Source organism: Mus musculus, chromosome 10 (assembly GCF_000001635.26).
Source record: "Mus musculus strain C57BL/6J chromosome 10, GRCm38.p6 C57BL/6J".
NCBI classification, from domain to species: Eukaryota; Metazoa; Chordata; class Mammalia; order Rodentia; family Muridae; genus Mus; species Mus musculus.
Genome location: NC_000076.6, coordinates 81,802,917 through 81,825,365, shown reverse-complemented (window position 1 = coordinate 81,825,365; position 22,449 = coordinate 81,802,917). Strand labels below are relative to the sequence as shown.

The 22,449-nt window shown below is 43.3% G+C and overlaps 1 protein-coding gene and 1 pseudogene across 1 annotated transcript; one reads left to right on the top strand and one right to left on the bottom strand.

Moving 5' to 3' along the window:
* Window positions 1-1,467: 1,467 nt before the first annotated feature.
* Window positions 1,468-13,429, bottom strand: Gm4767 (predicted gene 4767). The gene is made up of 5 exons (XM_011243645.2): window positions 13,367-13,429; window positions 13,083-13,259; window positions 4,113-4,239; window positions 3,852-3,912; window positions 1,468-3,314 (listed from the first exon to the last, which is right to left on the bottom strand). Exons 1-5 carry the CDS (start codon window positions 13,427-13,429, stop codon window positions 2,006-2,008), a joined length of 1,737 nt encoding a protein of 578 aa, XP_011241947.1. The 3' UTR covers window positions 1,468-2,005.
* Gm8264 lies at window positions 6,400-6,931 on the top strand (annotated as a pseudogene).
* Window positions 13,430-22,449: the final 9,020 nt, after the last annotated feature.

Genomic DNA, 22,449 nt, shown 5'->3' with positions numbered 1-22,449 from the left:
CCTCCTCCACCTCCCTTCTTTTACTCCTTCAAATATCTAATACTAAATAGGTGAGAAAAAAAGTATAGAGGAAAAAAGGGAGTGATGCTATCAATAAACTACATCCTGCTGATTCAGAATGTCAAGTTCCTTGAGGCAACTTTGATTTTCCTCATCAGGAGATCTAATTTCTTGTTTCTTTGTGCATGACTATGTAACAAACCATGGCCAATAGCATCCCACCACCAACCAGTAACCCACACCACCTGTCAGGGCCTTAGCATTTACATGCCCTCTGAAACATCCTCAGAATTACAAGTGTCACACAATTGCACAAAGAATCTGCCTCCTCTGCTAGACCATAAGGCAAATTATAGTTACCTGCTGTGAATCAGCCCCATATCCTCAAACCTGGGATTAAACAAACAAAATCCTATATTTCAGTTTATTAAAGATACCAATATTACAATATTCTCGCTACATCCAGATTATTAGAAAAAGATCCATAATGAGAGATATGGTTGTTTGGTTTAGGGGTGGGGAGAATGTTATTGATGTTTTGTTTGTTTTGGACTTTATGAGACAGAATATCTCTACACAACTATGTCATCTTGTGATCCAAGCTGGCCTCAAACACAGAAATACATCTGTGTGCCTCCCAAGGCTGGGATTACAGGCTTACAACTCAACACCGAGCAGAGTTGTTTTTTAAATGACCTATCATTGAATAAGGAATGAAAGGATATTGTAAAATTTAAATAGGAACCCTTATTCTTTTGATGAACACTTCTTGGAATACAACGTATCAATTGTGAGTGGTAAATCATTTCTTAGGTTCTCAATATTTTGCTTATTTTCTTTCCTTCATAATTTCATCTTTAATAATTTTTACCTGTGTAAGATGACCTTTTTAGGCTGGAGAGATGGCTCAGTGGTTAAGAGAACTGATTGCTCTTCCAGAGAGCAATTCCCAGCAACCATATGGCAGCTCACAACCATCTGTAATGGGATCTGATGCCCTCTTCTGGTGCCTCTGAAGATAGCAACAGTGTACACATATACATAAATAAATTTAAAAAAATACACCTGTGCTATGATGAGCATGTGCCAATCAGAAGACAACTTATAGGTGTTTAATTTCCTTCTTCCTCTGAGTTTGAGAGATCAAACCCAGACAGTCAAGTTACACAGCAGTGCCTTCAAGCAGTGAGTGAACTCACTGGTCCTTATTGAAGTTTCAAAACTATTTATGCATGTGCTGTTGTCTGGGTGTGCACATGTCACAGCCCAAGTATTTAATAATCAGAAAAAACTTGCATGAGTACCATGGGTCTCCCAGAATAATCTCAGGTCATCATGTTTAACAGCAACTACGTTTACTCACTGGGAAACTTCTCTGACATTCGTGTTTCTAGGATGTGTTGGGAAGTGGTTACTCCTCAGAAAAAAACATAGCCAACAAAAATAGATGGCAGTATATCATTTTCATTTGCAAATAGGTTTTATTATTCAAATATCGTGTGTTCCTCTATCCTTGAATGACAATTTTTTTTAAAGATTTATTTATTTATTACATGTAAATACACTGTAGCTGTCTTCAGACACTCCAGAAGAGTGGAGTCAGATCTTGTTTACAGATGGTTGTGAGCCACCATGTGGTTGCTGGGATTTGAACTCCGGACCTTCGAAAGAGCAGTCGGGTGCTCTTACCCACTGAGCCATCTCACCAGCCCCCTTGAATGACAATTAGTATACAATTTGAAAACAAGACAATAATTTAATGATGAAACGGTCCTATTAATTGTACATGAGCACCAGTTAGATGTTTAATGACAAAAAGAAAATATGCTTGGTGTTCAAGGGTTTACTGCACTTATTAGATTCATAGTGTTTCTCTCCAGTAGGGCTTCTTTCATGCTTTTGAAGAAGACTATAAGATGCAGAGGCATTATCCCACTGATTACATTCATAGGGTTTCTCTCCAGTATAAGTTCTTTAATGAGCTGATGTGCCAAAACTTCCTGCATCAATTACATTCGTAAGGATTCTCTCCAATATGACATTTTTTGTGATTATGAAGACTAGTATGATATGCAAAGGCTTTACCACATTCATTACATTCATACAGTTTCTCTCCAGTATGACTTCTTTCATGTCTATAAAGATTACTGCGATATGCAAAGGCTTTACCACAATGAGTACATTTATATGGTTTCTCTCCAGTATGAGTTTTTTTGTGTTTTTGAAGATATCTGAAAATTGCAAAGGATTTACCACATTGACTACAATCATAGAGTTTCTCAAGAGTGTGATGTTTTTCATGATTTCGAAGATAACGACGACTTACAAAGGCTTTACCACATTGATTACATACATACGGTTTCTCTCCAGTGTGAATTCTTTCATGAATTTGAAGATCACACTTTAATTCAAAGGCTTTATCACATTGGTTACAGCCATATGGTTTCTCTCCAGTATGATGTTTTTCATGATTTTGAAGACTAGTACGACTTGCAAAGGCTTTACCACACTGATTACATTCATAGGGTTTCTCTCCAGTGTGACTTCTTTCATGTATTTGAAGACTGCTGCGACGTGCAAAAGCTTTACAGCACTGATTACATACATAAGGTTTCTCTCCAGTGTGAGTTCTTTCATGTATTTCAAGACTACTACGACGTGCAAAGGCTTTACCACATTGATTACATCCATAGAGTTTTTCTCCAGTATGATGTTTTTCATGATTTCGAAGACTACTACGACTTGCATAGACATTGCCACACTGATTACACTCATAGGGTTTCTCTCCAGTGTGTGTTTTCTCATGTGCTTCAAGATTGCTGCGATATGCAAAGGCTTTACCACACTGATTACATACATAGGGTTTCTCACCAGTATGAATTATTTCATGTATTTGAAGATGACTGCGAGTTGAAAAGGCCTTACCACATTCATTGCAATCATAGGGTTTCTCTCCGGTATGAGTTCTTTTGTGTATATCAAGATTACTGTGACGTGCAAATGCTTTACCACATTCACTGCAATCAAAGGGTTTCTCTCCAGTATGAGTTCTTTGGTGAATCTGAAGAGCACTGCGACTTGGAAAGGCTTTACCACAGTGATTACATTCATAGGGTTTTTCTCTAGTATGATTTTTTTCATGTTTCTGAAGACTACGGAAATTTGCAAAGGCTTTACTGCACTGATTGCATTCATAGGGTTTCTCTTCAGAACAGATTCTTTCATATGTTTGAAGAAAACGCTTCTGTGCAAAGGTACATTGCTTCTTTCCATATCCCTTATGCTCACAAGGCTTGTATCCATAGATGTTATACCTATTAAAAGAGAAATAACAAAAGGTTTCACACTACATACACACAGGTGAACTTTTTGTTCCACATAGATATGTGCTATAGGAATTACGGTTTCTCCACAACAACAACCTTCTTGTATCCCATAAACTGTTCTCACTAAACACTGGCAAGTCACTAGAAGTATCTGAGTAAGACTGGCTTTACTATGGACTACTTGCTTATAAAGTCTTGGATGTACACTGATCCCCTAATCAATGTGCATGCTTTTTATGATACTTGAATTGGATGAAACTAAATGGACTGACAGTTCTATAACACAGTTCTCACAGGACTAAGACTAAAAGAGTGTCCTGTGTTAAGATATTGTTTCTTTGTCTTGTTCCTTAGAGGAACACCTTGCAAGCACAGGTCAGCTTCCTGAAATTAAAAGACATGGTCTTATGAGAATTTAATATACTTAAATCTGTGCTCATTTACATTGTTGCTTTTTTAAAACTTCAGAGTACATTAAAATTTCTTCAGTAATGCATTTGTTATCAGCTTGCATGTGACATTTACCTTCCACATCCTCTAGAACTTGGACAGTGCTCTTCAATGTTGTCATCTTGCAATTTGTAGCCTAGAATATAGTAACAGAAAATTTATGATATATTATTGGATAGTATGCAATTTTAAGTTAATATCTTTGGTAAACCCGAGAATCATGTCTCAATAGTCACTACATTCTTCCTCTGTCACAAGAGAAATCACAGAAGTACACCAATAACCAAGAAACATTGTCCCCTTGTTTAGAAAGTGAAGGAAAACTCATATTCTTACCTATAGCAGTGAGGTTCCTGCATGTCTCCAGCATCACATCTTTGTAGAGACTCTTCTGGGAAGGATCCAGCAAAGCCCACTCTTCATGAGTGAATTTCACATACACATCCTCATAGGTCACCGCATCCTAAAATAGCCCATACATATACATAATAAAAATAGACTGACTGTACTGTAAATGTACATTTCATTGAAAATATATAATTCTAGGTGCTCCACACATTTATTCCATATCACAGACATTCAAATGAAGTCTCCAAGTGCTTTTAGAAGGAAACAGAAAAGGAGGATCACATCTCTCATTTCTGGGCCCACTGAATTCCATAAGGCATTGCAAGAGAGATGACTATTAACAGACAATACAGAGAGACACTCAAACAGATCAGTGCTACTGAATATACAGCAGCATAATTGTATCAAAATCCCTAACTTCAAAAAAGGATAGACAAAATGTTTAATATGCTCAGTAGATACTGGCCATTAAACCTGTCTGAGATCTGCTGAGTATGGCATTTAAGAAGTTTAAAACTATCATGACAGAGACTCTTAGGTCCTAGCAATGACCCTCAAGGTCTCCAAAAAGACAACTGACACAGCAACAAAGGACTCCACCTGGATTGTGGTAACATTAACTGGTAATGGCCATGCATCATCTGCAGGGTACGCATTTGATTGCTTCGCTGATGGGCCGTTTCTGTGGCAAGGCCCATGGAAAACGCTTCCCACTTGTCCATGTGGCAAGGACATGTGGTGAATTTTGGTGGCCCACTGCTTATTACCTAGGTCATATATGCTACAAGGTCTCTTTGCTTTTGCTATGCTGTTTATACTCATAGCAATATTTAGTTTCACTTTGTGGGTCATGGACAAAGCCAAGATTATGCAGACTGAAAGCCCTGTGGATGATTCTATATTTTTCTAAATACTCATTCTAGAGGCAAAACCCTCCTCTCCTCTCTCTATCACGCTTCTACTTGTGACCATTAATCCTGAGTATTTTGGGACATATAATTGTGTCACTAGAGATACTGCTACAGTCACACTGAGGAAGTCTGTGGCAACCCCAGGCTTGTGAAGAAGAGTATGTCCTGCTTGCATAACTGTTCTGAGGAAGATATGTCTGAACAAGAGACTTAAAATGGGTAAGCTGTCTGGTCAACTGAGACTTAAAAGATAAGGAAGCTCTGTCTGATCAATAGAAAATTAAAATATGATTCCCGGAAAGATTGATAGTATCAGAAATTGATAGGTGCACATGAGGGAAGAAGGTGACTTAGTAAAATGAGCACATCTTTGTCTTCAGTTTAAAAAGTATTTTGACAGAGGGGTGGTATCTGATGACTGGACTTATAATCAGGAGTGTTTAATCTGTCTATCACCTTGCATAACTGTGTAATGGCATTTGCTACCAGCTTGGTTTGTGCTCATATCCACAGGTCATGCCTGGCTAGACATTTATTTTTGGCTTTCTGAAATTGTGCTTTGTAGTGCAAAATAAGATTAGGGGTGTGTGACTGACCCAGTGGGAGGAGGAAGAAAAACTATTGGGGGCCTTTACAATGATGGGACTTTTATAATGCTGATATTATGATCTCTTTAAATTAAAGTAACCAATAATATCACTACTCAGGCAAGCAGGATTGGGATTGTATAAATAAAGATGGCTCAGGGCCACTTGCTTAAACAGGCGGTCACTGTTTTCACTTTCCCTGACACCACACATCCATCCTCAGGTTCCAGAACCCCTCTAGTGCTGGATTCCAGCAACTAACCACTGGGCAAGACTGCTTCGGGGCCAGACTGCCCCAATGCCTTGCCTGCTGCTAGGGCCTAGCCTGAACTGTGGATAAGCAGGATGCTAGGGTGTTGACTGCCCCACTTTACCTAGACAAGATAAAGTCAATCCCTCCCATATTCCTCCTACACAGGAATGTCTCTGATGCTGATACCTCTGCCCCCATCACCATGGAAACCACAGGAGCCTAGAATGGCTGTCTACATAATGAACTATGGACCAGCCTTGATCATTTCAGTTGACACATAGCCCATTTAGATTATAATTTGTCCTTCTGAAGTCTCTGACCACATTGATACTAAGCTATCTATAGTTTTGTCACTTAGACAACAGCAATCATCTTCTTCCCCCAAGCCACCTTGTTAGTCCATTAGTTAGTTCTTTAGTTAAATAAAGCTGCCGTGTACCTTGTTAAGGAAAGGAAACCAAGTTTACATTGTTAACAGGCTTCATGTTAAAAGATAAACAGGTTTATAACCTTTTACTAAAAGAACATAATTTACGTTTTTTTCGCCAAGATGGCGCCGAAAGCGAAGAAGGAAGCTCCTGCCCCTCCCAAAGCCGAAGCCAAAGCGAAGGCCTTGAAAGCTAAGAAGGCGGTGCTGAAATGCATCCACAGCCACAAAAAGAAGATCCGAACGTCACCCACCTTCCGGCGGCCCAAGACCCTGCAGCTCTGGAGGCAGCCAAAATATCCTCGGAAGAGTGCGCCCAGGAGAAACAAGCTTGACCACTATGCTATCATCAAGTTCCCACTGACCACTGAGTCAGCCATGAAGAAAATAGAGGACAACAACACTCTTGTGTTCATTGTGGATGTCAAGGCCAACAAGCATCAGATCAAACAGGCTGTCAAGAAACTCTATGACATTGATGTGGCCAAAGTCAATACCCTGATAAGGCCCAACAGAGAGAAGAAGGCGTATGTTCGCTTGGCTCCTGATTATGATGCCCTAGATGTTGCCAACAAGATTGGGATCATCTAAACTGAGTCCAGATGGCTAATTCTAAATATATACTTTTTTTTCACCATAAAAAAAAAAGAACATAATTACGATGACAGTTAATAATAACTACTATGTCTCTGATAAATGATTAAAATTAAAAACATGTTCAAAACCAACACAAGGTCTAAGGATATAAAAACTTAAGTTCTAAGGATCAAAAAATGATTTAAAATATATAGAAACTTTTAAAAAAAAAGTTCAGATTTCTTTCCCTTCTGTGCTGTTATCACTCTGAGATTTCAGAAGTTGAAGACTTGATGAAGCACTGACTCTTTATTACTCAGTCACAAGCTCAGGATAAAGGGAAAACTTCTGGTTTCTTTGGAAAGTTAGTTAGATCAAATGATGTTTTGATGGAGCCAACAGGTAAAAGGAGCCTTGCTAAAGCAGACACATGAAAGAATATTTTCCTGAAGCAGATACAAGTGAAAGAATGTTTTGATACAGCAAACGTGAAAGGACGCTTGACAAAGTAATATAAATACGATGCCACAGAGAGTGGGAGGCGAGCGCCGAGCATTGGTTTGGTATGCTTCACTATGCTGCCATTGAGAGAAACTCACCCAAGACCTACTCATGAGGTTCCTTCAGCAATATGCCACTTCCACGACCTCATCTCAGGCCAGCTGGAGCCTAACAGTTCTTTCAGGATTGAAGGACAGCTGCCGGTTCATGCCTGGTGTTGGCCTGCCAAAAGGACTGGTCTGTAGCTGTCAGTTAGTGTGTGCTGTCTGCAGGTGCTGAGTTGTATTTGGTGTTTGCTATGAGACTGAATTACTGCCAAAAAGATCAAAGAACTACTGCTGAACAGGTTCACTTCCCTCATATCCTAATAACTTCTCTCTTCCTCTACTTCTGCTGGGTGGTGGGCTAGAGTTTGAACCCTTATTAAAAGTAGGTTGTGAAAAATTTAGGTCTAAGAGATTTTGAGTTTTCTTTGTCATCTAGATGTAACTTAAAAATGCTTTTCATCACGCTAAATTATCTCTGTCCAAACAATATACCTTGCTCTCTAGAAACAAAAATCATGCCTTTTAAATCTAAAACTACAGTTTTTGTTAAGACTCAAAGACATGAGTCTACTCCTATTATCTTACAGACACCAGTTAACTGCTTTGTCTACTATGTAGATTTCAATACAATGATAATGCTAATATATATCCTTTTGTAAACTAAAAAATCATGTAAGCTTCAGGCAATCAAAAAGGTGTTACAACCTGGATCCACCTGTCCCTGGTCAAATGGACTCCAGGTAAGTACAGTCTAAGTTTCTGTATCTCTCCATTCCTGAAAACGGGATTTCCCCCAGCTCTTGGGCTTGCTCCCCTTTGTAGCCAGACTTTGACTATGTTGTAGGTTTTTCTTAGTTCCACCCTTCTCCATTCCTTTTCTTCAATACTTTCAACCCATTAACACTAGATGGAAGATCTTCACCGTCAGGATAACTAATTTATTCTTGTTTCTTCCCTGCCCGTGAATAGTTAACAAATTACAACCAGCAGCAACCAACAACCTACCACCTCTTGGGGACCCAGCATTTACATACATACCCTTTGAAATGTCTCCAGAATTCCAAACATCACACAAAACTATCTGCAAAAACTCTGTCACTGGCAAAATCACACTTCTGCTGGAGCAAGAGGCAAATCATACTCAGCTACTGTGGACAATCTGAAGCAGCCCCATATGCCATACCTGGGGCTAAATGAAAACACTTCCCATAATATTTCTTCTTTTTTTTTTTAAACCAAAATTCTCACTACACTCCTTCACCAGTTATGAGGAAATGTAAACTTCTCTCATTAGTCTATATTTGTCTCAGCAGATTCCCACATGGTTGGCAGACATCGTGCAGGGAGCACCTTTGGACTGCAACCTGCTGAGCTCTGGACATCCTGAAAGCTGATGTAAACTATTCCAGCTGATCTAACTTCAGATCAGATGCTTCGGAAATGCCACACTGCCCAGCCTTTTACTAGCACTTCAGCCTTCGTGGACCCTGACAACTTAAACCCCAATTTCAGCTCCAAGTACTTACAGAAGAGCGTGTAGGGCTAGGGAGCTGTGGGACCAGAGGAGCTGGGCAGGAGCAAAAATAGGGTCAAAGCAAGTTCAGCCCCAAAAATCTTGTTCTGTAATTGGCAGCAGTAGGATCACTCCCCAACTGCTCCAGGACTGCATGTCCCAATACACGTAGTCCTATGCCCTCACCTTTGCCCCACCAGAGGTCACGTAGCTCAGTACCCAGGATAAATTTCCTCTCCCATTCTATAGTTATATTGCAGGAAATATTTTAAAAAGAACATCAAGTTCCCGTGCTTCACCCAGCTACTCTCAGCCCCTGCAGACTCCCAGGGCAGTTCTTATCTCGTGGAGACTCTCTGACTCAGAACTCCAAAATCTCTCCACCCAGCTCCCTAAGTTCCCACTGGCGGGTCACTACCACACCAGCCCCATGCTTCAAAACCCTCAAGACCTTTGTGGTGCACACCAGACTGAAAGATTAGAACTACTAACAAGTAGAAGTGGGGAATGAAAAAGTAAAACGTAAAAACAAAATTCTAGGCCTTTAGGCCAGGCATGGGAATGTGGCCTTTGCGACTCAATGCTCCAAGGTATGCTAATCATAAAACAGATAGCGACATTCCTCTACCCACCCGCTTCCTGGGTTCAAAGAGTGTTCATTCAAAGAAAGTCACCCTGACCATTACAGGAACCTGCAATGCAAATATGCAATTGTTAGGGGCTCTTAGAAACTGTCTTGAGAGTTAACAATTACCAGGTATTCCTTGTGACACTTGTGACTTTGCCCTTCCTTGTGACTCTTAACTGGTATCTTTGGTATTTTTTTTCCAACAACGCCCTCCCCACTTCCTTGAGTTGTGGTTTCTTCCTTTAAATACCCCCTTATCCAGCTACTCGGGGCGCCGCGGTCCTCTACCCCTGCGTGGTGTAGGACCGTGGACCCGAGAGCGCTCTCGAATAAAAATCCTCTTGCAGTTTGCAGCAAGACCGTTTCTTGTGAGTGATTTTGGGGTGTCGCCTCTCCTGAGTCAGAACGTGGGGGAGTCCTCACGTTGTGGATCTTTCAAGACAAAGCCACGCTTTGCCACTGTACCTTTCTCTCTTGAACCTGAGAATGCCATGTGAAGTGTAAAGAAAAACACAACACAAACTAACTTCAGAAACAATGGTAACTCAACCACTGGGCACAACTAAAATCCTAATCTTGTAAGCCTTATTAAATCTAAATCCAAGCCAGGCGGTGGTGGCGCATGCCTTTAATCCCAGCACTTGGGAGGCCGAGGCAGGCGGATTCCTGAGTTCGAGGCCAGCCTGGTCTACAAAGTGAGTTCCAGGACAGCCACGGCTACACAGAGAAACTCTGTCTTGAAAAACCAAAAAAAAAAAAAAAAAAAAAAAAAAAATCTAAATCCTCCGATGATGTTGAATCCTGATGGATCCAGGATCCACCATTGAAACCGGCAGACACTAGTAATTATATCTTGTCCTCACACCCCACCGAAAAGGACCCACCCCCTCTCCTGCGTCCTCTCTTCCCCTAGCCAACCTGAAAGGCCTGCCTACTCACCCAGTAGTTGGCTCCTTTATTCATTAGGGGATGGTTCACAAGAAGTCACTGGAGTCCTTTGCAGACCCTCCCAGGAAAGCAGAATTAGCGTCAAAATCCAAGCAACCCCAGGGCTATCCACCACATGGTTCTGTCCAGCGGTGCCTGGAATTGCTCCTGATGCAAATGACTCTTCCCAGGCATCCTGTCCCCAGCCAACAATATATATTCGCCCTTATAGCCCATAGTCACCCCACAAATGTTTAAATAGCTGTTGTTCCTGAATTAAGTGAGATGTTTCACTAAAGCCTGACTCCCAAGAGTCTTTCTCATCACACTTACTGGCCGCCTGAGTCTCTTCATGTCCACTTGTTTGGTGTTCACTTCCTTTGCACCCAAGCCAGGATCCACCAGTTGTGATCACGGGCTGAACACTCTGAATTGGGCAAGGAGGCAGACACTGAACAACAGCTAGTGCTGCCATGCGGGGCTCCCACGGAGACCACCAGGATCAGCAGGAGGAGAGGGACCAATCCTCCCCAGAGGACACAGTTGGCCCAATTCAATCTTGCCTCGGCGTTATGAGAGATAGCATTCTGTTTTTCCTACTCTCTCTTACACTGGTTTACGCTATCACATGGAACCGGATACAGTAAAAGGGCAACGGACATCTGGTCAAGGATACACTTTGGCATTGGCAGAAGTCCACCAACCTTTCTGCCTGAACCCCAACAGCTCACTTAGACATCAGCAATAACCTCCTATCTTTTTCTCCTTAAGAAAGAATGAAAGAAAGAAAGAGAGAGAGAGAGAGAGAGAGAGAAAGGAAGGAAGGAAGGAAGGAAGGAAGGAAGGAAGAAAGAAAGGAAGAAAAAAAAAAAGAAGTTATCCATGTCTGCTTGGGTTGCTTTGGATAGCTGGACTCTAACACTGGCTATCTTCAAATGTATGCCCAACCTAAAGACTGCAAGGGATGTAAAACTCTGGCCAAAATTCAACACAGCACAGTAAAACTGTAACTCAAATTCGAGTCATCAGTCTCCTGATGAACCTCCAGAAATTCAGTGCAACAGGCAGCAGGGGGAGAGACACTGGATCTGCTGTTCTCATTACAATGAGAACTATGCAATTTCGGCTTATTTAAAATACACGACAATTTTATGAGGCTATGTTTTCCTTTGATAAAACCCACCAATGTATGAGTTGCTGTGACTCCCAGAGCTGTGTCCTGGCCCAGGGTGGCACTAAACTACGTGGGAAGGGCACTATTACATCAATCCTTAAACAAGAGAATACACGATACTTCTGGCCACAGGCCAGTCTGCTCTACCCTATGTCAGGTTGACCAAATCCAACCAGCATACCTCTGAGACATCTCCCAACCTCCAACCACATATTTAATCAAGACTTCATTCTCTTAATGAAGAATCTCACATGATTTCAGCCTGTGAATGTGCACACACATGTAAAATTTTGAAAATATGTCACATTTAAGACTGGAGAGATGGTTCAGCAGTTAAGACTACTTATTGCTCTTACAGATGACCTGGGTTTGTTTACCAGCACTAACATGGTGGCACAGAATTATCCCCAGATCGTGGTGGAGGACATCTAATGGCCTCTTCTGTCTTCTATGGGCCGCAAACACCCAAGTGATGAACATACATATGTGAAAGCAAAACACAGGCACATGTAAAAAGTTTAGTAAATAAAGAAGACAGATCACCATAACATTTATATGTCACAATTGATACGTTGGCCAGAAATACACAGAAATGGAACAAATATCTGTAGCCAAATCTATAACTTTATAATTAAAAGAATCAAGGAACTCAATCAAAACAGAGAAATTGCAAGACAAGATTGTAGACAATTAGTCTCAATATTATTTCAGTACAGAATCTGAGCTATAGATTCAACAAACGTCCAGTAAAAGAGTCTAACGATTTCTGCAATGAGCGACAGAAAGCCGATGACAAAAGGTCAACATGAATGAAAACATGAGCACACAAGGCTGAATAAACAGCACGGTGACACCGTCTGACTTCTAAATTACCCTACACCTGCGATAATGACTGTGCTGTTTGAGACAAACAGAACATGAGAGAACACTTAGGACAAAAACACAATTAATATTCAGTCGATTTGGACAACTTATGCAGGGAATCACAGTGAGTCTGGCCTTACTAACACACGTGACTGAACCACCGTGGCATCCACACGCGAATGTGTTAATGACACAGGCTTTACACTGCGCAGTTAACTGCGATGGATGCTACACCCGAATGTCAAGTGCCCGGTGCAGAACTTTAGAGGACACAGAGAAACTAGAGCTCTGCCTGTCAGAAAATCTGCTTTTCCTGAGGAGGAAAGCCACGCGTGCGTGACCACTTCCCAAGCACCGACTCCCGCGTCCCATGCTCTGCGCAGGTTCAGCCAGGGGAACGGAGTCAGAGAGAGGTCCCGCTTCCGCCTGGAGGTGCAGAGACCTCGGGAACCAACGCGATCACACCGGACGCCGCCGGTTCCCGCACCCCTGGGCAACCCACACGGGCTCCCACGGATCCTCCCCGCGTGGGAACGGCGGCCCCGCTCACCATGGCGCGGATCCCCAGCTCGCCCGCTCTCCTCACAGCTCCTAGTAGCCGGTCACAGCGCAAAGCACGGGACACACTAGAGCTTCCCTCAGACTCGCAGTCAAACCTGAGAATGGCGGGCCGGATATTCCCGCCTCCACTGAAGTGCGCCTCGAGGCTCTGATTGGCTAATGAGGCCTGAGTTACAGGAGCATCTTAGGGACAGAGTGACTCTTAGGGACTCAGCACATTGGTTCTCAACCCTTGGCTCCACCCCAGGCACAGACCGTAAAACTTGCACCCACCCGTAGGGTAAAGTCGTCCTTGCACTTTTCCTGCACACAGTAGGCACTTCTTCGGGTAGGCATAGGGTGTCTAGTACACAGAGATCGTTACTCTATGTGCACTGTGTGGTCCCTCTGCTCACAGCTGAACCAACCAATCACAGAATCAAATACTCTAAAGGTCTTCTCTGCTCAATCTGAAGTGGCCCTGGCACTGTTTGCAAAATTTTTAAAATATTTATTCATTAGTGTTACTCTATGTGAGCCACAGCTTTCGTGTGGATATCAGAGGTCAAATTGTGTGTGTAGGTCTTTTCCTTCCACCGTAGGTTCTAGGGGCTGCACTCCATTCGGTCATCAGTCTTGCATTCCAAATGGTTTTGCCCACTGAACCATCTCACCCGGCTGTCCCCAGTGCTTCATCGCCTTGTCTGCTTTCATTTCCTCACAGACTCTACCTATCAGCTGAAGTTATCGTATTGCTCTAACTTTTAAAAATCTATCCTCTCTCCCCAGACTCCTAGGAGGGCAGAGACATACATGTGCCCATTCGGGTCAAATTTAAGCCACCCAATTGATATTCACCAGGCATCCTCAATTTCATTAAGGCACAGTTAAGATTTCTCACATCTCTTTCAGCTGTACACTGTTGGCCAAATATTAACACTTTCCCAGCCTTCTTTGGTGGCAATGGCCTTCCATGCCACCTTTTGGGAGGTGGAAGCAGGGCATCAAAAGTTTAAACCAGCTTGGTCTGAGACCCAAAACATCCAAAACTAAAGTCCCCAAACGGGAGGTTCCAGGGTGATGATCTGGGATGGAAAGATGACCAAAAAAAAAAAAAAAAAAAAAAAAAGAAAAGAAAAGGTTGGCATTGGCAGCTGGTGGTTGCGCATGCCTTTAATCCCAGCACCCAGGGACAGAGGTGGTGGATCTCCATGTGTTTGAGGTCAGCCTGATATACAGAATAAGCTCCAAGACAGCCAGGGCTACATAGAGAAACCTATATAAAAACAAAACTAGTGTATGGGGGAGGAAGGAAGAAAGACTGGCATCAGTAGATCTTGCATAAGCTGATCACACCGGAGGTTGTCAGATGGCTGTCCAGGAATCCAGTCATTTAAGGAGAATTGTGAATGCCCATAAGAACACTCCAAGAAACAAGACAAGAATCTTTCGGCTTCGGTGTATTCATGCTCCTCCCAGCGTTATTCGATAGGAGTGAAATTACCTGAGATTACTCCACTATTGCTTGCTGCTGTTATTCGGAGAAATGTTTATGCCTCTAAGGAAAAACATGATCCTTCTTTTCTTTTCTCCTTCTTCATATTATTCATATTATTTTTATTATTCTTATTCTTTGGTTTTTGAGAGAGTGATTTGGCTTGGCTTAGTCTTTTGTTTGGTTTTGTCGTTTGAGATGGGGTTCTATTGTGTAGCCCTGGCTGTCCTCATGCAACCTTTCTTAAACCTCAGAATATAAATCATCTGGGGCTCTGAATAAAGATGCCTATTGCATGAGATTTTAGTCTGCCTCGATTATCAACTCCATTGTCCCAGACCCCACCACCTCTAGAATGATCACTGGGTTCCACCACTGATCAGCCCCTACCTCCTCCCTGGGGGTTCTAGGTGGGGGTCTCCTCCCCTGAATTACAACTCTATTCCCTGGTTTCTTTAGATATTGCATTGCACTCATATTTATTGTCATAATTGTGTTATGGATCCAAAAGATTAAAGTGTTCTCAGTCCCCCTACCCAACCCCTGCCCTCAACCAGTGTCCCACACTGGTTGTGCCTCTCTCTCTCTTCTCTCTCTCTCTCTCTCTCTCACACACACACACACACACAAAATGGGTGGAGGCTGTAATGTAGGTGGCATATTAGGATTCATCATATATCAGATGAGAAGTGATGGGAATCAGAAGATGAAAATCTATGGAGCCATGGGGTTATGGTTCAACTCGGCACCTGCTGGGAGCCTGCCCTACTACCAGTTGGTAGGGCAGTGACTGGGTAAGTGTCAGCGATTTTTGGGTGGCAAAAGTTGGCTTTGCAAAAGTAAAAGTTGATTACTATTAATAGCATTTACCTTTCTTGACTCTGTGCTATTCTGAGACCAGAAACCTCAGGCTTATGATGACTACCACCCCGTTGTTAAACAGTGGGGGATTAATAAAGAAGTTCTTTCTTTTCCTGCAGTCTATCAAAACAGCCCTGGGGCCCAAGGCTGGAAGTTTGTTAACTACTTCTCAACTAGAGAAAGTTACTTTCCCAGAAAGGGCTCACTTTGAAAATAGACTGGAATCTTTATTTCTAAGAGAAAGAAAAGGGGGAGCTACTCTACACTGCTGTGCATAATTCTTATATCTTTTCAGGATACGTGGTCAAACGTATTCTAGCATCTTTTAAAAAAAAAAGTTCAATAGTATGTCTTCAATGTTAAGGATGGATAACTAGAAAAAAAAAGCAAAGTTTGTCAATTTAGATAAACAGATGGTCCCTCGAGCACTTCAGAGACATGAAGAATATGGCCTTTAAAATGTTTAATAAAAAGCTTTCCAGGACAGATATGTCAGCTCCCAAGAGCACCCCTAATCTCCTCCTCTGAAGAGGACAGGCACAGAAGAACCTCCATCTGAAGTTTGCTTCAAACATGTTAAAGCTGCCCACTGGACTACAGACTGCCCATTGCCTCACTGGAAAAATGACTGCCTTACTTTGTATAGACAAAGATAGACCGTTTTCCCAAGTCTCTACTTCATAGAAAATTCTGTCAGGGCTTGGCAGGTGAATACTGATGCCCCACTGATGAAAGAGGAAGTTGGGGAATAAGCAGCAGGTCTAAGTAATTGTAATAGACGCAGAAGCTGTTTGGTCTGCATGTCCTGCTTATTCAAGTGAAATTTTTTCTTCTCGAGTCTCTGATAGGTTTGAAGACTAGACTAGTAAAAGAAGTAAATTTTACTATTCCTCTGTCTAAAGAAACTCACTTTACAAGGTTACTGCTCCCAGTAATTACCTGTGTCTTATGGTGATTGTAGCATGTAGTTTTATCTACACTGTTTTGAACTCCTGGCAAGTCGAAGGCACACAACCCATCCAGGAGCTATCTTGATCCACAGATAGAAACACACACACACATACACCTTGAAACACACACACACATCTTGAAATTCTTGGCTGACTCAATGACTGGGCGCGCCTAAATCTTCCCCTGATACCCTAGGCCCAGACAGGGAAGTGGCACTTATCTGAAAACTGACATGGCTGGTTAGCTTTAATTCCTCTGCTTTATCTCCTCCACTACTGTGTCCCCTTCTCCTCTCTCTCTCCCAGTCTCCCCCCCCCCCATTCTCTTTCTCTCCCTAGCCCACAGAAATCTTGAATTTCCGCTTCTTTCTTTCTGACCAACCATTGGCCACTGGCATCTTTATTGATAGATCAAAAAACCAATTGGGGTGAGGACCTTCAGCGTCAATAAACACAGACCACTCCCTGCAGGTGGTAAATAATTGGATATAAAAATCTAAAGTTTATGTAAGGCCTGAGGATATGAAAGCGTATGTTATGAGGGTCTAAAAAGGTGTTTTAAGGTTGGTAAGTAAAAGTTATGAGATTAGAGGGAGAACAAATTTAAATGGTGATAGGAAAATGATTTAAAGTGTATAAAAGGAATGAAAAATGTTGCCGGATGTGGTGGCGCATGCCTTTAATCCCAGCACTCAGGAGGCAGAGGCAGGCTGATTTCTGAGTTCGAGGCCAGCCTGGTCTACAAAGTGAGTTCCAATACAGCCAGGGCTACACAGAGAACCCTGTCTCAAAAAAACCAAAAAGAAAAAAGAAAAAAAAAGAAAAAGAAAGAAGAAGAAAAATGCTTCAGACTTCTTCCCTTTACTAAGCTACTGTTGTATTAGGACTTCAAAGTTTAGAGCTTTAACATTAATCAATTGAGTTCTGATAAATTATTAGTCTAACTCTGGTTAAAAAATAAAATCCGGGGCTAGGGAGATGGCTCAGCGGGTAAGAGTGCTGACTGCTTTTCCAAAGGTCCTGAGTTCAAATCCCAGCAACCACATGCTGGCTCACAACCATCTGTAATGAGATCTGATGCCCTCTTCTGAAGACAGCAACAGTGTACTTAGATATAATAATAAATAGAATATAAATAAATCTTTTTAAAAAATAAAATCCACTATAGATCCACTATCATAGGAACAAGCTCAAGAATCTAAATTGTTTCCCAAGCTTCTACTATGACACAAAAGTGGGAGTCTATTGCCTTCTCGTCAATGTAGATTTCAATACGGATTACAAACACTAGTAATACTAACATATCAAAATTTTATCTCTTTAATTTTTTTTGTAAACTTGAAAAGATTCTTGTAAGCTTCATGGAATCCATTTGAACCTGCCTCTCAAAGGTCAATGGACTCCAGAGAAGTCCTGTCCATCAGCAGCATATTTCCCTCCCCATCTGCTTATGCCTGAGGGTTGGGATCTACTCCCCTTTCCTGGGACCTCCTCCTCCTCCTCCTCCTCCTCCTCCTCCTCCTCCTCCTCCTCCAGAAACACCGACCATGGGCTTAAAAGTTTCAAATGAACACCTGTAATAGTTTGAATATGCCTGGCCAATGGGAAGTAGCACTATTAGGAAGTGTGGCCTTATTGGAGGATGTATGACCTCATTAGAGGAAGTGTGTCAAAGTGTGTCAGCTTTGAGGTCTCTATGCTCAAGCTTCCCCAGTGTGGAAAAAGAGCCTCCTCCTAGATGCCTTGGAAAGACAGTCCACTTCTGTCGCCTTTGATTAACACGTAGAGCTCAGCCGGGCATGTTGGCGCACGCCTTTGATCCCAGCACTTGGGAGGCAGAGGCAGGTAGATTTCTGAGTCTGAGGCCAGCCTGGTCTACAAAGTGAGTTTCAGGACAGCCAGGGCTACACAGAGAAACCCTGTCTCAAAAAAACAAACAAACAAACAAACAAACAAACAAACAAAACATGTAGAACTCTTGGCCTCTCCAGCACCAAGTCAACTGGCATGATGGCATTTTTCAGCCCTGATGATAAAAGACTGAAACTGTTAGCCAGAACCAATTAAATGTTGGCTTTTATAAGAGTTTCCTTGGTCATGGTGTCTCTCCATACCAATAAAACCCTAAGACAATGCCCCAATTTTTCCCCCGAATTCCTTATCTTCTGCCCCTAATATATGTGTCTGTTCCAGCATCCTGCCAGGTCCCGATGTTTTTTTAAAGATCTTCATGCACAACAGCTCCACAAGTGAATAGTCCCAGATGTTCCCACAACCTAAGCAGCAAGTAACATGGTATGCTCTTCCCAGACTTGATTAACATTCCAACTTTTTGCCTACCCTCTCCCAAATGTCCCAATGTCAGCCGGTAGTAGTCCTAGACAGTTACATAGCCTCTTGTTCGTTTATTATCAATGAAAGGCTGGGATGTTGGGTTTCAGACCCAGGACAAGTACCTAAGGTACCTATTTAACATGCCAAGGGAGGCCTGGCCTCCAGGTTATTTCCAGAATCACTCAGTCCTTACTTGCTACAGGGCATAGCTGGCATTCACTGAACTTTTCAGCTCAGGGGCTGGGTCTCCTCTCCCCCAGAGGTTCTTCATTATATAATTCAGACTTTTTGGCACCCCTACCCCATCTCTCTTTCTCTCTGTCTCTCTCTGCCTCCAATCTCTCTCTCTCTCTCTCTCTCTCTCTCTCTCTCTCTCTCTCTCTCTCTCTCTCTCTCTCTCTCTCTCCCTCCCTCCCTCCCTCCCTCTCTCCCTCTCTCTTGCCCTCTCTCTCTCTCCCTCCCTCCCTCTCTCCCTCTCTCTTGCCCTCTCTCTCTCTCTCTCTCTCTCTCTCTCGCTCTCGCTCTCCCTCCCTCCCTCCCTCTCTCTCTTTCTCTCTCTCTCTCTCTCTCTCTCTCTCGCTCTCACCCTCCCTCCTTCCCTCCCTCCCTCCCTCCCTCCCTCTCTCCCTCTCTCTCCTCTCCCTCTCTCTCTCTCCCTCTTTCTCTCCCTCTTTCTCTCTCTCTTTCCCTCTTTCTCTTCTCTCTTCTCTCTGTCCTTGATTTCTCTCTCTGCCCCTTGCTTTTATCTCTGTCTGTCTGAACAACATATTCCCTGACCTTCTCCTATGAGATCAGTGAACCCACCTGAAAGCTACCTCAAATAAACCTGCCTTAAAACTTTCATTTGGCTTCAATTGTCTTATACCATCAGTGAAGAATATCTATCATAGGGCAGTACCCTAATCCCTCTGGACCCTCCTTCTGTGGCTCTGCACTCCCAAGCCCCACCCACCTTCAGCAGGGACAGGTGGCTCAGCAGGCTCTCCACCTCCCGGCCCAGGCTCTCCTTCTCCTCCTGCTTCTCCGCCAGCATCTGTTGCAGCTCCTGCACCTACAGAGGCCTAGGTCAGCACTTGAGGACTTCAGGACACTGGACCCTCCCAAACACTGGCTGTGCCCTCCTCACCTACCTGTCTCTCCAGGCTGTGCACTGAGCTGGCCTCCGCCTCCAGGGGCTGCAGGTAGAAGTGGTTGGGACTGGACGGCCATGTACCACCTAGTGTCTGTCTGGTAGCCACGGCTTTTCTCCATGTACACTGAGCACCTACTATGTGCCACTCTGACCGATCCTTCACACTGTCAGACCCCATTCTGTTCTTTCACTCAGGGCACTTTGGTACATTGCCTGCTATGTAACAGATCCTGTGCCGGACCATTCATTCATGCATGCATGCATGTGTTCACTCATTCCTCACTGTGGGCCACTCCTCATCCAGTATTCATCCACTCTGAGCTCAGCACTTTCACCTGAGCCTGCCCTTATGGGCAAGCCTGCCCTCATGAGCATGCCTTTGAGTGGTAGAGTGCTCTAGTGAAATAAATGAAAGAAGCTGAAAAGGAGGGTACAATTTCAAATATGGTGGCAGGGGAGATGTTGGAGAAAGGGAGCCTTGGGGACAGCTGGAGAGAGCAATTCTGTACTGCAGACACCATGGGCAAAGGCCCTGGGGCTGAACAGAGCCTGCATTGTTGAAAGGCCAGTGAGAGGGCTGCATGTCAGGAGCAAAGGGACAGTGGGGAAGAGAGGGAGAAGGAAGGATAGGAAGGAAGGTGGTATGATATCCCAGGGAATTGCTCCAGACTGCAGGGCCTGCAGCCTCCTAACTTCCCTCCTTCTACTTTTGCTTCTCCTCTTCCTCTTCCTCCTCCTCCTCCTCCTCCTCCTCCTCCTCCTCCTCCTCCTCCTCCACCTCCTTCTGCTTCTTCTGCTTCTCCTTGCATTGTGCTGTTTCAGGCCCCTGATCATGTACAGGAGCTGGTCTCTGTCTTGCTCAGGCAGGATCTCTTCACAAGTCTCCTGATTATCCTTTCCCCTCCCCAACAGTGAACCCCACTTTAGGTAAAGTCTCTAAGCCTATTCCATCCTGAGTGTGAGGCAGAGGCCCATTCCAGCCTAAGCTACCCCTACTTCTTATGGGAAGAGGTAAGCTGGCCTAAGGCTGGAGGGCCTTTCTCTTCTTGCAGGCTCCTCGTTCTTGGTGATTAGACTCTAAGTTCTGGGGACAGGGGAGAGAAGACATGTGGGCCAGATCCAGATCCATACAAGGGATATACTGTTGAACCCTCAGCCTCATGCTTTGCACAGTAAGTATGATTTTCCCTGTTACAGGAGCTATTTTGCCTGCTTCAGTGAAAGTGTGCTGGCCAGGTAGTCAGGCAGGTCAGGGTCTGCTAACGTGGATATACTCGAGGCTCCAGGTGAGGGGCTGGATATTCTATTAATCTTGGTGGAAGGAACAGGGAGGCCTCCATTTGGGAACAGATATCTTATGTATGTAAGCAATTGTTTCTGCTAGCTTGTAATGTTGTTTCTCACTGCCCTGTGGGGTATAAAAGGCTGTACCAATTAAACTTGATGCTTCAGTATTTACTGGCAGCCCTCCCGATCTATCTCGTTTCTTCTTTCTGTGTTTCCTATAATCGCACTCACTTCCCCCTCAGAGGCTGTTGGACTTTGTGCCTGCAGGTCCAGTACACCGTGTGAGCTATCCCCGAAAGCTCTGATCCTTTGTGGGTTAGTTACATAAAGCCCACTGAGTCCCTTTATCCTGCACTTTTCTTAAATGTGTGGTTTGTTGCATTGAGTCCAAGTGGGGAAAGATTTCCAGTCTTTCTCTTCCAACTGGATTTTCTTGTTACTTTGTCCTGAGACAGGGTCTGGTATAAGTCAGGGTGGCACAGACTTAGCAAATTCCTGAGCCTCCCCCGATGCCTCCTGAGTGCTGGATGACAGGAGCAGCCCAACATACCTGGCTTTGCTGTACCAACAATGCAAACAAGCAGCCTACAAACTAAACTTGAAGGACAGCGTCTGAATTCTTTCATGTATTAGATAGACTTGATGCCTCTCTGCATGCCCTCCCTGTTCCTCACACAATGTTATTATACCACACTTGGCCAAGTAGTGGCTCATAACAAATTTGCCACTGACATTTTGGGGTCTGCTTTGGAAATACACAAATTATAACACCTAAAAGTGGTCCTCCCTCAGGCTATTAGTCCTGTTGCTTTTAAGGAAATGGAGACAGTGCCTTGGCTCACTCATGCAATCACAACACTTAGAATGCTGAGGCAGGAGGATTCCATAAGTTCTAACACAGTCAGAGGTATATTGTGAATTCAGGCCAATTTAGTCCACTGTGAGCTATCCTGCATAAAAACAGATGAACAAATAGATAAACTGGAAAGAGTCTAAACTTTCAAAAGTGTGCACTCAATTCACTTCATGCTGGTGCTTTGGCATATATGTGTGTGGAGATGATTAGTACTGACTGGAGAGCTTTGTCATTACTGAACACACAGATAAGAACTTGATATTTTTACATTTTTATTCATTTGTGTATTTATTTCTTCTGGGTGGGAAGGTATGTATGCACACATGCTGTAGGGTGGGAAGTGGCTCTATAATCCACAGTGCATGTGCACAGGTCAGAGAGTATGCAGGAATTGGTACCCCATGGCTTCCAACTCAGGCCACAAGGTTTGGTTGCAAGCACCATTAAGCAGCCTACTTTTCT

Coding starts and splice junctions, on each gene's coding strand:
- Gm4767 (XM_011243645.2), bottom strand. CDS start 13,429: ATGCCTACCCGAAGAAGTGCCTACTGTGTGCAGGAAAAGTGCAAGGAC. Junction 13,260..13,366: donor AGGACGACTTTACCCTACGG/GTGGGTGCAAGT, acceptor CCTGTAACTCAG/GCCTCATTAGCCAATCAGAG. Junction 3,913..4,112: donor CAGGAACCTCACTGCTATAG/GTAAGAATATGA, acceptor ACTATATTCTAG/GCTACAAATTGCAAGATGAC.